The 19691-nt window shown below is 38.7% G+C and overlaps 2 protein-coding genes across 2 annotated transcripts; both read right to left on the bottom strand.

The window, feature by feature from the left end:
• Positions 1–88: 88 nt before the first annotated feature.
• On the bottom strand, positions 89–7511 carry vtna (vitronectin a). The gene is given in 10 exon segments (XM_042486639.1): positions 89–1128; positions 2434–2958; positions 3057–3206; positions 4348–4405; positions 4407–4463; positions 4465–4506; positions 4605–4744; positions 4852–5268; positions 5881–6000; positions 7412–7511. Coding segments are annotated over 10 exon segments (1686 nt in total). The 5' UTR covers positions 7470–7511; the 3' UTR covers positions 89–1009.
• Positions 7512–8230: 719 nt separating this feature from the next.
• On the bottom strand, positions 8231–17800 carry LOC121943772 (ectonucleoside triphosphate diphosphohydrolase 2-like). The gene is made up of 9 exons (XM_042487380.1): positions 17654–17800; positions 13813–13930; positions 13459–13609; positions 13192–13351; positions 11995–12222; positions 11026–11298; positions 9350–9469; positions 9052–9186; positions 8231–8904 (listed from the first exon to the last, which is right to left on the bottom strand). The coding sequence occupies exons 1-9, from the start codon at positions 17768–17770 to the stop codon at positions 8695–8697; spliced, it is 1512 nt and encodes a 503-aa protein (XP_042343314.1). The 5' UTR covers positions 17771–17800; the 3' UTR covers positions 8231–8694.
• Between the last annotated feature and the right edge of the window lie 1891 nt (positions 17801–19691).

The following is a 19691-nucleotide window of genomic DNA, read 5'->3' as shown; positions in this document are numbered from 1 at the left end:
TCTTTTTAGAACATCTGGGTTATACCAGGAAGAGCAGAGGAAATAACGGCAGACATATCATTGTAGTTATAAAGCAGCATGAACTGTGTTTTTGGTGATTAATGGTTTATTTGTTATGGATGAAAATACAAGTAAGAAAAGACTGTAACAGGTTTTGAACATGCATCAAATGTGGCTCCCTCTGAATGAGTACATTGTTTAAACATCTGTATATATTAGTCAGTAGATGTCAGAGTAGTAGAATCATAAGAATGTTTCACATCTACATCCTGCAGCCAAAGTCCCACCTGTCGTTGTGTTGTGAAAGTTACATGATGCTGCTGTTGGGTAAAACCCATGATTGCAATTTTTAGATTTTTTGTCATGACTTATGGGAAAAATCTGTACGACCGACCACGTACCAAACTATAATGAAACTTTGGGGGATGGAAAGTCTTATCAACCCTGTTATATTTTCATTATTCACTGTATATATGCTTATGATTAGTAAGGAGTAAATAAACATTTTGAATTTTGTAGATACATTATTTAGAAAACATAACTGCATTACTGTCTGTGTATATATATCATTTCTATCACACTGAAAACTAAGAAATGAGAAGCTGTAAATCTTTTAAAAATAACCTTATCAATGTTGTAAATAAGCTTTTTTAAAATGTATATGTAGCCTAAAATTGACGTTGAGACTGCCGACAGATCAGCTTCACCTCAGCTTAGCGTATTGTTATTATAGTTGTGTATAATTAAATAGGTCATTTCATATCGACAACAGATGGAATGAACTAAATCAGCTAGTTGAACTTTGGCCATGTTGAGGCCATTGGAGAGCAGCAGTCTGTGGATTTTCATCGATCTCCAATATTTGCTGAAGTTGACGGGCAGTTATGTGTTACACTGAGCAAATGTGTGTCACACTTTCAACAGCAACTACTCTGCCTTTTTTCAGGTAAAATGAAGAATCTGTAACGTACAACTTTAACCCAAATTATTATATCAAAATATCGGGAAACTACTTTTCTGCCCCAGTGGTGTCTGAACAGCCGAGCCAGTACTTGGCAATGGATCTTGGATATGGAGGCGACGCAAAGTCAACTCTCTTGGTCTTGAGGTCCACTCTGTAGTAAGCATCTAAAAAACAGAAAACAAGACAGTCATTTCCCCCCTGCTTAGCAGCTCATGGTCATTTTTGTGTGATAGAAACTTTTTTTTCTATCTTATCTTTGGTGAATCATAAACCAGATAACAGTACTGAAAATCACTTACAGGGACAGTTCACCGTGACATCAATAATGCATTTGTTTGGTCTCATCTGTTAATCAGTCTCAATGGTTTTGATGTGAACTGGTGAGCGCTGCATGTAATGGAACTACACGGCACTCATCTAAAAAAAAAACCTCCAACTCGAGCAATGTGTATTTCCAGAAATCATGACATGATTACTCAAGATAATTCACAGATTTTGTTGTGAACAGTTTTATGTGGGAATTTTTTTTTTTTTATGTGCTATTTTACTTCAACAATATGCGTCGGGGAAGAGTACATCTACCCAGGGATGAGGGGCTTGTGCTCATGACAGTGCAAGATGTAAACGTTTATGGCGTCCTCCTCGGCTGAGCTGGATCATTAGCTAACTCGGTGGTGTCAGGTGAGCCAGCAGTTGATGCACACTTCTTTTTGTGCGGTGATGTGGTTGGAGGGTGTAATTTAACAGAAATAAAGTAGTTCGTACATGAAAATGCCCACAACAAGGTCTGTGATTATCTTTACTATGTGAGTCATCATTTCTGGAAAGACACATTACTGTTGAGTTTTTAAAATGTTTTTCTTTCACGCTATCTCTCTGTCCTATCTAATAAAGGCAAAAATGGCAAAAGAAAAAAAAGAAAAACGAAGCAGACACCTCTAAACTGATAAAAAGCATTACAGCTAGGAGGAAAAAACAAAAAATTGATTTGGGGGTAAACTGTCGCATGTGACAGGCAGAAAAACACAAGAATATCAGTAATTTTAGGCATCTGTTTCTTTGTCATGTGGACTAGAACACAGCATGTGAAACTTGTTATAATAAGTCATCTATGGCTAAATGGCGCTGGGGAAGTTTGGTCAAATAAGTTAATAAGTTGAAATTAGATTCTTCTTTCAACATCTGTAATTCATTTTACAAAGGTCGCCTTTTATTCATAAAAAGCTGAAAAATGTTCCCTTGGTTAAATGGGTGCATTGCTCTCTTTTAACCACCTTAACCTTTGAACTTAGATAAAATAATGAGTGTTACATGATCATTTATGCTGTTAAAATGTTTTGTGATATAATGTAATGTTTTGACAGATGACCACATGGTTAAAGTATATAAAAGAACAAATTATTCAAAAAAAGTTAAGATTGTTATTGACCTAAAGTACACTGCTAAAGGATATGTTGCTGCTGTGTTACCTCCTTTAAAGAAGTAGACGCTCTGTATGGGCAGACTCCGCTGGATGGACCCCCAGTTCCTTCTGTCATTTCTGGAGTCATAGTTGCCTCTGTTGTTCTGTCGGTAGCCATCCCACCGTCTGTCCTGGTCCCAGACTTGATCCCAATGTCTGTCCCAGTCTCTTCCGAGCCTCTCCTCCATCTCCATCCTCCTCTCTGCCAACCTTAGACCCATTTCCATCCCCCTTCGTGCGAATTCTTGTCCCATGTTCATGCCCCGCTCAGCCATGGACTCCCATAAGGGTGAGCGGCTTTGCCTCCTACGCCCCCACTGCTGTCCATACTGCTGGTTCCACTGCTGGCCCTGCTGGTTCCACTGCTGGCCCTGCTGTTGACCCCACTGCTGGTCTGGCTGGTCGTCGTTGCGGCGTCCACTTGGCCTCCAAGGAGGGACGTACATCCTACCGACCATGACAGCATCGATGGGAGACTTGAGGCCCTTCCAGTCCTTGGCAATGAAGTGATGTTTGTCATGATGCTGCGGCACTAAAGAGGAGAAAAAGAAAAAAATTAAGCTGTATAAGTGGAAACACCTGCATCCACCTCCAAAACAAGCACAAATGATCTGTAACATCACAACTCACAGCCAGAGAAGAGCTCACTCATGATGCGTTCATAGTTGTAGTATATGTCAGTGTAGCGCCTGAACAGTGTGGACGGAGACCTCGCAGACATGGTGATGCACTCCTCGTGGGACGGCTGGTGCAAAAACTCATACGTGTAATACTGATCCCCTGGAAAAAGCAACGGGATTTAAGTGGCTTCATGTTACCCATACAGAACTATAATATATGTCATACATGCCCCCATATCAAGAGCGTGTTGCCATATATGTTTCTTTTAAGACAATACATTATCACATCTTCTGGATATATGAAGACTAGAGTTTGTAACATATATGAAATCATTTGTGTATGTACACAGAAAAATATTTGTGATTTTTTTTATTATTATATGTTGCTACCATATATATATATATGTATGTTTTGTGTTCTTTTTTTTACTAGATAGGACAGAAGATTGGGGGCCTGACATGCAGCAAAGGACCACAAGCTGGACTCAAACCTGCGGCCGCTGTGGCAAGGACACTGCCTTCATAAATGGGACACCTGCTTTACCCACTGAGCTCCCAGACACCCCTTGCTACCATATATGTTTACGATATATATTTATTTTATACTTGCAAGTTTATGAAAATAACATATATTTTTTAAAAATCTGTTTGCTTACATTTCTGTCACAGTCTTCTGTGTCCTGACTCTTTTAGACTTGATTAGATTCTATTGTCTGTTTAAGGCTCATTTAAGTTGCCTTCATTAGTTAGTCTGTCTTTGTTTTGGGGTTTTTGGGTTTCAGTTTACAGTGTTCTCCCCCTCCTGTGTTTCTGTGCTGCCTCTCACTCATTTGCACATCTGCACACCTGCCCTGCATCAGCCTCGTTAGTCCTTCCTGCTCCTCAGTTTCTCCCATTCAATCAGCTCCCTGCCTGCTCCTCTTTTTCTCCACCTGCACTTCATCCCCTCGTAAGTCTAGACTGCATCTTCTGATTTTCAGTTCAGTCTTTGGATGTTGGATCCTTGATTTGATTGTGTGATGTTCAGTGTCCTTGGAATTTAAAAAAAAAAGTGAGTTCCTGTTACCTGACATCTCCTGAATTTCGGCCCACCTGCTCTGCATTACATGACAGAGTCTTGTTAATTTTAAATGTCTGTATTTTATGTTTAAAAATACAGTATTAAAATATACTAATGTGCTTTGGGATGAATATATATGTACACAACATATACATGTACAATATAAGCATATATTATATCTTTACATATATAACATTTTTAAAAGAAATATGTTGATATATGGTGTAATGCCTGGCTGTACCTTTGAAAAAATAGACTTTCTCTTTTCCATTGTGACCCGGAGCGGGCAGAGCAAATGCTTGCATCCACATGATCAGGAATTTTGTCAAAGCCCACGCTGATATCTCGAGGATAGTCCCTCATCCAGCACGCCGTTATCAAACCTCCAGTACTTGTTTCCCTAATGAACATTTTGATTTGTTTAAACATTAAATTGTTAACACAGAGGGAGCTGGTATTCATGATAGACTAATACCAACTCATTTCCAGTGTCCCTACCTTGAAGATATAAGTCTTTCCTTGACAGTTGATGCGTGTGAAGGCAGCATCAATAGGCCCGCTGATGCCCCACACGTCCTTTATGAGCTTTGGGTAACCAGGAAGCACCGACTTCTGGTCCAGTTCAAAACAGTAGTCCCCTAGAAAAAGTTCATAAGCATGTTTCCTTGCAACAGAACTTAGACTTAAAGTTTTGCCCGCTATTCAATGTCTGATTACTACATTTGAATATTGGGTGATCACTCACCTCTGAAGGCGTATATAGAGCCATTTTTCAGCTGCATGAAGGAGTCAAAAGGCCTCCCACTGCAGGCCACGGCGTCAGGGTCAGGGGCTGCGGTGGTACCTGTTGTGACAGGAACAGTGGTTGTCTCAGCTGAATCAGTCGTAGGGTGTTTAGCTGTGCTGGGGAGCATTTGTGCCGAGGGGTCCATCTGCGAAATGGAGGTTTTCTGTGTAACAGGGATTTTCTGATCTGGTTTGGTGTCCATCAGTTGAGGGGGGTTGGTCATTTCTAGTGTGGTTTCTAGGTGTTGCTGTGGTCTGCGAGCAAAGTCCGGTGTGGGTGTCAGCTGATGATTTAAAGCAGTGGCAGTCGGTGGCGTGATATCTTCAAACATCTCATCATCATCATCCTCTGCAAAGACGAATGTGTCTCCACGAGCTGAGGGAGGAAAGAGATATCAGTGACATCTTTAGCTGCACCGCTTTTACTGTCTTTACCTTATCTTAATCCTTTGACGCCTGACCCAATTGGCTTGCTTTCTTTCAAAAACATAGTGAGAGGGCAATGTGCAATTTAACAAGAAAATAAAATTGCAAGAAATAGTAAGAAGAACAAAAATTACTGGAAAAAAAAGGAAAAAGAGAAATAGTAAAAAAACAAAAACCTAAGAAATTGCTCCATGTTCTTTTACCTATCCTCTTATCTTATATATATATATATATATATATATATGTATATATAATTTGCAGAAAATTCTATTTATTTTTTTTCTCCAGACATTTTTCCTAGTTTTCATTTTTTTTTTTTTTTTTTTTTACAGTTTCCAATAATTCCCCCCAGCTTTTGTGGTCACTGTGAACTAATTGCAATTTGCAGAAAATTCTCTCCAAGAAAGTTGCTCATCATGTTTTCCCCCATTTTTGAAAGAAAGCAAACACGTTTTCTCAAGTTCCAAAGGTTTATATGCTTGTGAAAGGCCTCTGAATACAGCACAAGAAAAGTGATGCCGATCCAGGTGTTAAAGGGTTAAAATAAGCAGAGATTTCTTACTTGTCCTGCCACAGGTGACCTGATAGTCAGAGCAGCAGCTCTTGTAATACTTGCACATGGAGTCACATTGGCACTTCTTCTTAGAGTCAAAGCCATTCTCACAGCGACCCACGCAGGACTCTGAGGATAAAAAGACAGGATTTTAAAGAAAATTGATTGTCTCTGTTTTGTATTTGTGTATTCTTGACATCTCCGAGGAATTTCCTCCTTTGGATTATAAAGTTATATTTGATTTAATAACAGCTCCCATGAGGTAAAGACTGATGACCATTCATGTTTTCACACTGGCCTCCTTCATGCTTTGCCGACGAGAAGTTTCAGTTCTGTAACCTCACCAATAGATGGCACTAAATTGTACACACCTGACCTTTAAAGCATTTTTTTTTTAGCCATAAAGGCAATAAATAACAAAATTTGCTGCTCTTCACAGTTTAACTCAGTTTTAAATTTGAATAAATTTTGATGTACATATACCAAACCTGCAATCTGAAGACACTGCTCGGTTTCCTGGTCATTTGTGATTTTTCTCTGGAATTTTGTAGATTTAACTGATAATTAATGAAATTGTTAGTAGCTGTCCTGACTGTAATAAATATGTCTGCTTGTGTAGACAGGGCACCCAAAGATGGTGCCTCTGATTGGTTAAAGGTCCAGTGTTTGCAGAATTGAATCTTCTCTTGTGTGTCAGAAGTTTTAGTAGAGCTACAGAGGCTGATGTGAACATGAATGGTCCTATCTAGACCTAGTGTGGCAGACTCCTTGGAAGAGGACTCGCTTCATATCTAGAAATAAGTGGTTCATTCCAAGGCTCAATTGGCCCTCATCAGGGTGCTGGGTGGCCCACTGATGATTTTCTAATGAAAAATGGAAATAACTGATTAACTATGGGGATTTTTTTCTGCTTGGATGTAAATTAAGGTGCCAGTGTACATGAAAAAAATAATCAAAATAGAGCCTCTGTACAAAAAAATCGGCCCCAAATCCTCTAAGAGAGGTACGGGATAATCCCAGGATGTCCCCGAGTCCTGGAAATGCCTCTGCCTTTATGTGATGAGCTTAGCTACACGTGTTGGGCTGCTGAGACTGGATTTGCTTTGTTTATTTATTTAATCTCAAAAATATTACTGAGTGCATAATAACTGGCCCCTGGCCTCCTTTCATTTTGTAGAAGTGGCCTCTTGGCAAAGCAAGTTAAGTGTCTCCGTTCTAAGGTAATGACAACATAATTATTATTAACTGATGAAAACATAGTTAATAATATTTTATCACATTTTTGCAAATCACACACACTGGACCTTTAAATTAGTTAAAAATGTAAGTAATGGTGAAGTTAAATGTTTATTGCTTTATCCAATATATAGTTGTAACCCCTGATAGAAATATACAAATACAGTAGCCTACATTTAATGCAGAGAGTGAGTCCATTATTTAACTTCAGCATGACAATAAAATACAGGAAAAAATGAACAACCCGCAACACTCATTCATTTGCCCACAATTTATCTTTAAAAGTGATTTTTGATGTCCTTACCTTCTATAGCAAAAGTCTCAGCGAGCAGAGCGAGCAGCAGGACGGTCCACAGCCTCATGTTGCCTCTGTGGTGTGTGAGGACAGACTGAGAAAGTAATGACGGACCTTGTGCTCTCAATCATTGGAAACATGTGTCAGTCACCCTACTTCCTTGTTTACTTTAACCTTATTTGCGAACCTCTTTCTACTCGTGCAAATAAACAAAGACACACAGAGAGAAAGAGGTTGATATGAAACAAAAGTTTAAGCAATGTGACCATCTGTTGACCTCGGTTATTTTTGTGTTTTTACCCAAACTGTAGTTCATGTAATGATCGCAGAGCAGTGATTTTCTCTCTCTGCAGTGAGTAATGCTATCAGTCAACAACATTACCCTGTGTTATTTCATTACTCTCCTTCAGGACAAGACCAGACCTGAATGCTTGTAATCTGGTGTCCTTTTAAGGTCTCAGTGATAGAGAGAAGAACAAAGTACAGGCCTGCTGTGTCCAAAAGACGTAGTACAGTTTAAGGAGTAATTCTGATTTCATTTTTTATTTTGCTATACTCTGTTTTAAAAAAAAGACTAATAATTACCTTGTACCCTGTACCTTATTTAAGCAGCAGTTGTGTTTTTTTTTGCCATTGTAACATTTGGAAGAGAAATGAAGCTTGCTCTGAGAAGTGGATAGGGGTGGTTGTATGTCTTGGTGGTATCATATTATAAATTCTACATTTCAAAATGCAACCCCCTCTCCCAACACACACACACACACACACACACACACACACACACACACACACACACACACACACACACACACACACCAGTTTGAAACATTTACAAAAAAAAACACTGTTTATTTAGTAGTGTAATTTTACATCCATACAAGCAAGAAGACGTTTTGTGGATTTCCAGAGAAAACTGTATATTTCACTACTTTGTTGATTACTCACTCACACACAATAGTGCAACAAAAAAGTCTGAATATATTTGCAGTATTTCCCAAAGGTTGATAGTTTTGGATGAACATGTGCATCACAGGACACCATTACTACATTATGTTTGGCATCACCACAACCATATCAGTTAAAACTTTGAGGAAGTCTTGATTTGTTGTGTGTGTGTCTAAATGTGGATGTATCTGATGTCTGTCATATATTAAAGGTGTTGTATATAATGTATTTATGTATATACGTTTATGTGAGGCCGTGTGACCAAACACATTTCCTTAAAGAGGATGACAAACAATCTGCTCTAAGAGAAGTGTGAATTTGGATGGGGAAGTGGGTCACGTTTGCCCTTACACCACACCTCCTATAGTCCCTGAGTTTCTGTGGATCGTCATCAGTAGGTATCCCAAAGCAATGAGGAGGATGGCGATGAAGAGGAAGAGGATACCACCCCAGGGCTGTAGGGGCAGAGCCTTCATCAGTTCAAGGCTCTCTGATGGAACCATATTGCTCAGAACCAACATATATCCCAAAGTCCAGCCTGTAGATGCATGCCCCACCTGTAAAAAGGGGACACACTGAAACCCCAGCACAACATGGAAAAGCCAACTGATTCCAGCAAAGCAGACAGGGCTGTTGATAACTGCATATTGAGAACTGAGCAAAAGATGGACAAAAAGATTTCATTTATTTCCTTTGCTCCTCACCTCTCCCCGAAATGAGATGGAAGAAAAGTAGCGCTCATCGAAACCATAGCCCTGCTTTAGTAGGATCTGGATGTAATTGGACATGGCGCAGGTATTCTTCATGTATTTCTCTTCCAGATTTGGTTCACTAGTCAGCTGTGAGTGGAAACACAGGGGTTTAAGATTTTTGTCACTCAAATCTTAATCCATTTGATATGGCTGAAACAAAAGTCTGCTGGTCCATTTGGTGGTTTTAAACATGAACACGTTTGAACATTTATTAGAGGCTAAGCTCAGAGAGCTGTGATCACAACAGTACCTCAGAGATGGTCATGTTGCAGATTTGTATGACTGCTGCCTCCAGATGGCTATGGGACGTAATGGAGATGTTGGTGAGAAGTTGGATTTCGTCGATAATGAAGAAGAGAGCAGAGAATGCCTGTGGAGAAGATGGGACACTGAGTCAGAGGGAAAAAAATTTTCAGATAAACAAACAAAATATATTTTTTTTTTAAATTTAAGAAAAAAAATATATAATTACGAGAGAAATGATGGAAGGACAGTTACATAGGCTGGCATGAAAGATACTAGCAAGAGAGTAAACAGAAAGCTTTTTACCGCTGTACGAAGTTGCCCCTCCATAACGCTATCACTTAAAGTTGTGTGGTTGCAGGTTAGATTGTATATAATATAGGACATTCTACAACAAACTGTAACTTTCATAGAAAGTAACTTTTGTCATATTTGCTGCAACTGTCATGATGTTCGCACAGCGCTAAATGAGCCAGATCTGTAAAAATCTGTGATCTGTGAAAAAAAATCCTGTTCCTCTGCCTCCTCTATGGTAATCTACAAAACCACACCCACTGGAGGGGAAATCTATCAGTGCAACAATATCAACCAAGGGCTGAAATAGAATACCTGTAACTCGCTAAAAACATTAGATTTTTAGCATGTCAGTATATCTCGGTTACTTCTTTTACACTGCTCATCTTGGAGAAATGATCCCACTGAATGGCCAGAGGTGACTTTGATATTATTATATTAACAGCTTTCAGGCATATTGTTGTTTGCTAGTAAATGTAAATGACAAGGAGGCACCGTTATGTAATACAAAGTCAAAGGAGAACAATGAATTGTTTTCCCCTTCGTTGGGGGCAGAACTTGAACAGCTCTGTCTCTGTTAGTGCCTATAATGGCCTTATCACGTGAACAAAAATAACCAATCAGAGCCAAGGAGTCTCTTAAGCAGTTTTCATTCACATCATGCACTGCTCCTGAAAATGAAAATAAGAAAGTTGGTTTAGCCAGTGCATGATACTCTGGTTGACAATATCCTACATGGCAGCTGGGTCAGCAACTTTCTCATTTTACAGCTAAACAACACATTAAAATAGGTTTTAGAATACATTTGAGGCATGACATTAGCAATCCAGAAACAGAATACAGATTCATGTTTGATCAGCGCTGCCAAGTTTAACAGTTTGACTGCAGTTCACAAAACATGATCGAAATGATTGACCTCTCAGCTCCGATTGGTTGTTTTCCAGTGCATGACTGTAGTAAATGCAATCACAAGCAGTAGGAAAAGGAGGAGAGACATGAATTTCTTCACTCGTCTCATGTACTTTGTTTAAGAATATAGTGACTGTTTGATTGTAAAAATTACTATCTTTAATGACTAGCCAACTATTTTTCTCAGTAAAATTAATTTGTCCCTGTAAGTAGTGTATTATGTCATGTGTAAGGTATCGGCATTTACTGTTAAATATGTGTACACTTTGCTGTGGAGAAGTGGAGAATTAGTTATCAATGTAACACTAAACCAGCAAAACAGTTTACACTAATGTACAACCAAGTAATCAAAAAAGCTAAAGAATGCCTTAAATGGAAGATATTTGGTTTAAAACTATTCAGCCCTTTTTAGAAAAAAGCACAAACTTTTGTCCCTTTATCTATAAGTTGTTGCTGTCTCTGTGGAAAAGGCTCGCTCACCAAGAAGCTTCCTCTCACGTTAGGCTGAAAGACTCCATCAAAGGAGCACTTAGAGTAAGAGCAGTTTTTGAAGTCGAACATCTGATTTAAATTGTCCCGGCAGCCTCGGTAATCTCCTGTGCCCACTACTGATAGAGACATCTGGGGGTCAAACTGGACTGGTCTGTACATCTTAGTACACGGAGAATCAAAGACATCCTCTCCAAGCTTGATGGAGCTTTTGAACTCTCGTGGATAACAGGGATTGGTCACTACAGGTCCTAGACCTTGAGTCTGAAAGAGATAATAAGAATAAAAGTTAAACATTCTTCTGGTAATTTTCCAATAAAGTGCAGCATATGACAAGTAAAATTCAGAGTAACTAGCAGAATTTATAAACATCCAAAATTTGAGAAAGATTAAGTAAGCACACTGGATTATGCCCCCGTGAATATTTAATATAATTATCACCAAGGTGATGTTTCGACTACTTGCTTTTTATCAGACAAGTTAACAATGGAGACACATGCCTTCAAATACTTACTACACCGGGTCATCTGACAGATCACATAGCACCCAGTAGGCTCACATTCATAAATACATAAAGACAATTTTAGTAGGTAACATCTTTTTTTTTTGTCATTATATGTCTAATCCATACATTTTAAGTTGCTATCATTGATTTTTTATTAATCTCACCTGCAGACATTGTTTTTTCTTTTCCTGTATTGTCATTTTGTCAAGCACCAAGCCTTTTTGCCGGCAAGGTATGCATGCTTTTGTGAACTTGTATAACATTCAAAGTTTACCAAGCACATTACAGTGGCTGGTAGTATTTGTTACTCCTGCCTTCTTCTCCAAATGAAAACCTCATGTAACCCCACTTCAAAAGATCCAAACTATCCCTTTAAGACAGAAATCATGAAAATATCAATGTTTTTCAACAGCAGCCATATGCAGCTGTTAGGGAATACAATGTTTTAGCATTACCTTGATAAGATGAGCCAGCAGTCTCTGCAGGATCTGCTCTTGGCCGTAGCACAGGAAGCTCTGGGTGTATAGTCTGTGGGTTTGTCCGTAAAGCATCAGCTCAATCATATTTTCCTTGGCCTCTATCTTTTCGGGGGTCTCAAAAGTGATCTGTGTGGAAGCTCCACCTAAATCCAAAGCTCCAACCGTCTCTCTGTCTGGATTCAGCCAGCGCCCAACAAAGCCATACTGAATGACAAAAATGGACATGTCAAGACATAATAATTTGAACTGATGAAGTATATTTGAATTTTCCAATACTGAACATAGGTTACTTTTAGAAAAAAAATGAGCCAAAAACATTTTTTCAAAGCCTCCATGTGTGGAATTTTTTTTTTAGCTGTGCAACCAGCGTGAATTAACCCTTGATAACTGAGCAATCTGGCTTGATTTCTTTCAAAAACATGTTTGTGAGAAGGCAATGAGCAAGCTAACAAGAAATGACAAATGAAATGAAAAAGTTATCAAGTTACAAGGAAGAATATGAATTACATAAGGGGTTTCTTTGATGAATATTACTTGAAAAATTGCATCTAGGTAATGTAAGAAGAAGTTATTTAATTTGTTCACAATAACACATCATGTTAAAAATACTTTGCATTACACTGCATACTTTAAACTGGATTTTTTTGGAGAGAGAATTTTTTCCAGTGGTTGGCACATCATTCGTTTATGGGGAACAACTATAGCAGCTGCTGCAACCCTTCCTGGCTTGTCAAAGGGTAAGACTATAATAATAATAAATTGATTCCTATATAATTACCAACCTAGCCTCTCCACTCTGGTATTATTTTACTGAGCAATTACCCAATACTTTACAGTAAATCCCAGAAATTTAACATTTATAAATCCCCCCTATAATAACCTTATCAACCTCTTTATTTGGCTATGATTTCTCTGTGTAATTACCCAGTAGGTTATTTTACTCTTGTAACTTGTAAATATTGGTATTTTACTTCATTAATCACCACTATTTCTCAGTAATTTCTTCACATTACTATGTAATTACTATGTACAATACAATTATTGAAAACAAAGCGTTACTTTTTTTTTTTTTTTTTGCAATTTACGGGACATTTCTTGCCATTTCTTTCCCATGTTTATGAAAAAATCCCTCTTCTGACTGTTTATTAGTTGAACAAAAAAGTCAGAGCTCACCTTGACAAAGTTTTCAAGTAAGTAGTTGACTGTGACCCAACCGTAAGCCCCCTCCTCCGTTCCACTCAGCATGGTTGCATCTTTGAAGTTGAAAGGGTAAGAGCGAAGTTTGTTTTCCACTTCCTTCAGTATCCGCTTGGCCTCTGTGGGACTGGTTATGCTTTTAAAGAGGTGAGAGTTAAATGAGAAATGAAACCATATTAAATCCCATATTAAATCCCTTTGAGATCCATGCAAAATCTTGTTTTAACAAGAATTTTTACTGACTTCAAGAGTCTCATGCCTGCAGTTGCTCCCAGATAGAGTTGAGTTTGGTGGTGCCTGGATTTCGGGATATCCTTGACAGCTTGGTTCAGACAGGCCTTCAGACTTTCTGCTGCACCACCAGGGACATATGCAAAGCTGGATATCCCTCCACCTTGATGGATGGAAAAAGTAGTTCTGAGTTCTCAACCTAACAAAAGCTTAAAAAAGGCTCTGGTCGGTGTCGCTGAGAAAACTTAGGGATCCGTTGTTTCATAATTTGCCTGTGGTTGTCAGTATCAGCCTTTACAGCCTCTACCAGGAAAAGGTTATTTTAAAGAAGTGTTACTGAAGTGATAGGAAGCGATAGGAGCTTACCATCTCCATGACACTCGCTGTGCTGGCTAACAATCCCAGTGCCATTTTGCTTGTCAGCAGGCCATTTGTAGATGTACATGGAACTGTGCGATGAACCTGCATCCATAACAATCCCATACTGAAACAGAAAGAGCATGAAATGTCAGAAAAATACATCAGAACATACACCATATCTCCAGTACCTAATTTTAGCTTTAATAATGCTGCTAAGATTGGAATTAATCAACTTACCCAAATATATTGCTTTGCTCATGTCATATTGACCTAATATAATATCTTGAAATCTCAGTGCACCTCTGATAACACAGGCTGACTGACTACACCTGTAAAACTTGAATTTGGCCTCTGCTTTGAGGTTGTATGCCCTTATATGGAGGCTTCACACTCATCTTTCTCCCTTTATCTGCCTGCTACCACTTAAAAAACTTTGCTAGAGTTAGAGAGATAGTGTCAAAGTGAGACCTTAAAAGGCTCTCACACGCCTTTATTTCCAGCACTGTAACTGTCTGTTTGTAGTTATTTCTAAACAATCTGTTAGACAACTTAATTTTACTCATAATGCGGCAGCTAGGGTTCTAAACAAAACTATGACCACATTACTCTGGTTCTAAAATCCTTACTCTGGCTGCCTTTCACTCAGAGAATTGATTTTGAAATCTCGCTGCTGGTGAAGAAATCACTCTGTGGTTGAGTGCCTAAATATATGTCTGACATGCTTGTGATATATGAACCTTCTAGGACCCTCAGGACATCTGGGGCCAGCCAACTGACCGTCCCAAGAGTTAGAACTAAACATGGTGAAGCAGCGTTTTGTTATCATGCAGCACGAACCTAATGTAGGCCCAAACTTGGCAAAATATATGAATCTTCCAAGACATGAGGATAATAATGTTAAATTTGCTTTTAACAACAGTAACTCAATGTTCCTTGGTGGAGTTTGTGAGAGTGAGGTGTTAGAAGTGGTCAGAAAGTTTAAGACTAAAAAAATCAGTGGATGGTAATAGTATTGATATGTCAGTTATGAAAGAAGTAATTGATTGTGTCCTCAAACCATTTACTTTTGGTAAATTTTTCCTGATAAAACAGAATAGCCAAATTGGTTCCAATCTATAAAAATAGTGACAAACATATCATATTTAATTATAGACCTGTGTCACTGCTACCTCAGTTTTCTAAAATACTTGAAAAATATTTGTTAACTGACTTGATAATTTTGTTGAGAAATATGAGTTACTGAGTGACCATTAATATGGCTTTAGGAGCAATCCCTCAACATCTTAAGCAGTATGGAATTTGTTGAAAATGTAGCTGCAGCAGTAGATAAGAAACAGCACGTCACATCTTTCTGCAAAACACTGTTTAACAGCGTGGAGGCCAAGCTCAAATACTGAGCTTCACTCCAGCCCATTGCATGTCAGAACAGGCAAAGTGCAAAGAGCTGAATCTTGTATTTTGAGCGTTTTGCTAACACACAGACTTACAGATGAGTGTAGCGCTGTTATGTTTTCTTTTAGCACTCCTGTTGACTTGACTTAAAAAAGCACCAGACCCTCCACACTGCATGTTAAAATAGTGTAACAGTAATTGGAACAACTTTTTAAACAGTTGACCCCAATGTAAACTTTAGTATCTTTGCATCTTTCTACTGCTTAAACAGCCTAGTTTTATGAAAAGAGCATCTTTCAAACAGTAAACTACTTCTTAGTAGATGGTGCCTTGTTAGATAGTTGCACCATGTCTGTTTTAAACTATTTTCAAGGCCAAGAATGGACTTTCATTCTCAATCAACCCTACCTTCTTTCACTGAGAACATAAATGAATATTCAACTTCCTCTCACTCAAACACTAAAACATACTTAAATATTGCAGCCTCTCCAGTAAAAAGACCAAACAAATGGTCTCCAGCAATGATCTAAAAGGTTGGTAGTATTACAACTATTGGACTGATCCCAAAGTTTTACAATTTAAACTCCTGTAAATAATAAATCAGACTGAGCCTGATATAAAAAAATGGAAAATGGTTTAAAGTATGTATGCAGCAACTGTCAGCTACTGCTACAGCTACTTTATAAACAGTTTTGCCAGTGAAAGTGAAAGCCAACCCCAGCTTTGTACGCTTGGTGCTTCGCCTTGCTCTATTTGCATTTTCTCAGCACTGAGCTCTTTGAGGCTGTACTATACAGCTGCTACTAAGTCCCTTCGTCATGCATCCTTGGCATTTTCACACAGAACCAAATGGCGGTGGCATCATGCAGCTCCAGTGTGTGATTTTAGATAGCATACTGGCATCATGGAATCAAAAGAGACATGTAACACAACAGCGTTGGCCTGTGACATAAAACCCAGGCAGTGTTTTCTAAACAATGGCAATGGCATAACATGGCGATAACAACCATTCACTGCTTTTGTTATATGTTGGCCGAACACTTTGAGGGAAAGGAGATCCCCCAGAGCCCCCAGATCTCACAGTTTTCCCAGTTTGTGGACATTTATGGCCACTGTTCTTCTTCTTTGAGTTAGCCACTGATTGCTAACAGCTTTGTAAATCTCCCAAGGGTGAATTTGCAAATCCTGGCAAAGCAATGGCCCACCTTACTCTGCCTTAATCTGCCTCTGACTCACTTACCCTGACATTCTTACATAAACCTTAACCAAACCAATCACACGAAGACAGCAAGTACTAGCCACTCACACCCCTTTCCCACCAAAATTAGCACATGTGGGTGAGTTTTTAAACACAGGTGAACCCACTACAAATAGGCTATAGAGTGCATTCCCACTGCCAGGTAAACAGTAGACGTCAGCAAGGACAGAGATCTGTGAAACTTTATGGTGGTTTCCTCTCTCTGTTTTATTCAGTCACTCTTTCAAACTCATTTCAGGCTAATTTTGTTCAGTGCTTTGGTGCTGCTAAGGAGGAAACAGAGGGTAATTAGTGACAGCGTATCATTGCATCTCGCCTGTTAAGGAGCTGAATTTACCGCCTTCACCTGGGTGTTGAGTTCCCATCAACGTTGTCGATCAGAGCTGCAGGTGATAAATAACCGTGTCTACTGCAGAGTCATTTCTTCTGTGTTGAATGCCAATCATATGCATTCCCATTAGATTAAAAAGCCAGATGTTAGCAGGTGTTTCTGGGTTTTTTTGTGCAGTGGGACTGAGGCTATAGGGAGTCATCAGGTCATTTCTTCTTATCCTAGGATTCGCAAATTTGCCCCTGGTGGTGGGTTGCACAGATATCATGCCATCAAAACGTCACACCTGTCCCGCCCATGGTCCTATCTTGCAGGCTGTCCTGTTTGTAGAGACATCATTTCTGCGCTGTTACTACCTCCTTACCTAAAAGGCGAGATAACTCTGTCCCCTCATTCCACGATTACACCTTATATACAGAACAACTAAGCGGCATACTGGTGGGATATTCCCGCCTTGAACAAGCAGTGTAAAAAGGGGCTGGATATGTGCTTCTTCCGGCCTGGCACCTGGGAGAAACCTTTTTTGTAAAGTGCAGCCTTGCCAGCAAAATAACAAGAAAATACAGGCAGGACTTTAATCAGAACAACTTTTTTTGACCATTGACCCCGATGTAAACTTTGGTATTGGAATTTCTAATGGGCTCAACCACATGTATACATAAAGAAAACCCTGATAGACAGAACTGGTGTCCTCTACATATGCACATTTTTAAAAAACCATGATGCAAGTAAGAGATAGGAAGGCTGGAATAAAATATAAATCCTGGATAAGAAAAACAGACCCTACTGTCCAAGAAAGTCAGACTTCCCCACTTCAGCCTCGAAAAAAACAACAAAATTAAGTTATATTGTAATTCTTTTCATACCATGTTCTCAGCTGTTTCCACGTCTTTAGCTGGAAGGACCACCAACAGAATACCCACTATTGCCAATATCAGCAGCACAACCGCAGAGACGATTTGACAGTGCTGGTGGAGAGTCATACTGGAGACTACGCTTGGATGCTCCCTGCAGCTCTGCGCAAAAGTGTGTGAGCACATAATACTCAGCAAGGGAACGACATAAATAAAGGGCGTGCCTTAGTTAACTGTTGTTGTGTTGATGATTTCAGATACAGGGCCTCTGTTACAGCTAGAAGGTACTGAGCATAGTTTCAAACAGCTACCACGGAACAAGGCCAAAGGAGGGGAATGATTGAAGATAGCAGTGTGGAAAAAACCACTCTGCTGATGGGAGGGAAAGAAAGGGAAGAATAAGATTTATATGTGATAAAGGTATAAGCAGAGGAAAATAAAGACTATTATACTCCTATTGACATATAACATATAAACAAATAGAATTTATTCATGTAATATTTTAATATTGTGCATAAAAAGATAGATGTTATTAAATGTGGTAATTCATTTTTTTGACCTAAGGGATTTATAAGGGACTTGTTTGTATGGGACACTGATATATCTGTATTAACCAATGTGTTGCTGTCATGTAAAAACTATATATTTACAAACTGTCAACTTTTCATAGACTAAGATAAACAGCCTTATTTTCAGCTTTTTAATAATAATAAATCCTTGATTTACCCCCCCCCAAAAAACCCCCAAAAACATTAAAAGGTGCTTTTATTTAGCCTTTATTTAACTTGGTTTGTCCCACTGTAATCAAACATCTCTGTTACAAGGGAGACCTGGCATATGAATAATATAAAACAATTAGATAAAACAGTTGCACACAGACATTCAATAGATTTCACGTGATTTTGAACTCATTCAGTGCCATGCCATGTGTTGAAGCTTAAGATCATTCTGCTGTTGTGATTATCAGCTGATGTGAAAACAAGAACCGATGAACCAAAAAACAATGTAAAGGATAATGGATAATATAGGATAATGTATTTGAGTTTCACAGGCTCCTCTTTGCTTTATCTCAGACGACAGGACGTTGTGGGGCTGATATGAATGGCCTAACTGAATATTGCATAATCTTGCAGCATGTAACTGAAGTAGGTCATCCAACCTGAATCTGACCAGACTTGCCTTTCTTGGGAACACATTGTTATACTATCAATGCCAGCAGTTATATTTAATTTACTAGTTACTGCATCTCAGTTACATGAGTTTTGTTAGAAAATTATTTGACTCATCTTTGTTGGACACACCCCAAGGTTCACACAAGTTCCCAGATTCCTTAAGCAATTATATTTAAAAAAAAAAAGTTGGGATACCAGGTCAGGGCCTGCAGGTAAATTACTAATAGTTCCACAGAAATTGTGGCTTCTCCTCTATACCACAGATGTTGAAATCAAGATTTTAGGCTTGCCGGCTGTGGTCCTCTTAGTGGGTCTGGTTAATGACAGCTCAAAGAGGCCAACTGAAAGAATATTTCACCCACAAAATGACCATTTGTATATCAATCAGGCATGCCATGTTTTTCTGTCATGCCTCCACCGAAAAATTATGAACATATTGGTTTATTGATCAACTGGGGACCACCCTTAAAAACAGCAAAACTATATCAAGACCTCCGTTTTCAAACCCTCACCTGACTTCCAGTATAATAATTAATTTAGTTGTATGCTCAGTGCTTCACAAACATGCATGTTTGCTAAAAAAAAAACAAACAAACAAAAAAAAAACCTTACCCTACTGGAGTCTGGCTTTGAAGAAATACATTTTGATTTCAGTTCAGTTTTAAATAGCTTTTAGATAAAATGCATGTCTTTGTGATATAAAAATAAATAAGTGGTGGAATCTAAAAATACATTTCAAAATGCTGTTTAAAAAGAGAAGAAAAAATAACTGGATTCACAAATTTAATTAACAATACATTTTTAATCAGGTATTTTAAAGGGCAATTTCGTTTCCTGATTTGCATTTCCACTTCCTTGCTCCTTTTCCCCTTCCTATA

The sequence above is a fragment of the Plectropomus leopardus genome, chromosome 5, assembly GCF_008729295.1.
Source record: "Plectropomus leopardus isolate mb chromosome 5, YSFRI_Pleo_2.0, whole genome shotgun sequence".
Taxonomy (NCBI): domain Eukaryota; kingdom Metazoa; phylum Chordata; class Actinopteri; order Perciformes; family Serranidae; genus Plectropomus; species Plectropomus leopardus.
The sequence above is the reverse complement of the archived record's forward strand: the minus strand, read 5'-3'. Positions and strand labels throughout refer to the sequence as shown.

Bases quoted from the DNA above. Each gene is read 5' to 3' on its own strand.
- LOC121943772 (XM_042487380.1), bottom strand. From the start codon at position 17,770: ATGACTCTCCACCAGCACTGTCAAATCGTCTCTGCGGTTGTGCTGCTG. The intron at 11,299-11,994 runs GTAATGCTAAAA...TATCTCTTTCAG, and splicing joins TGCTGGCTCATCTTATCAAG to ACTCAAGGTCTAGGACCTGT. The intron at 9,187-9,349 runs GTACTGTTGTGA...TTCCACTCACAG, and splicing joins GCAACATGACCATCTCTGAG to CTGACTAGTGAACCAAATCT.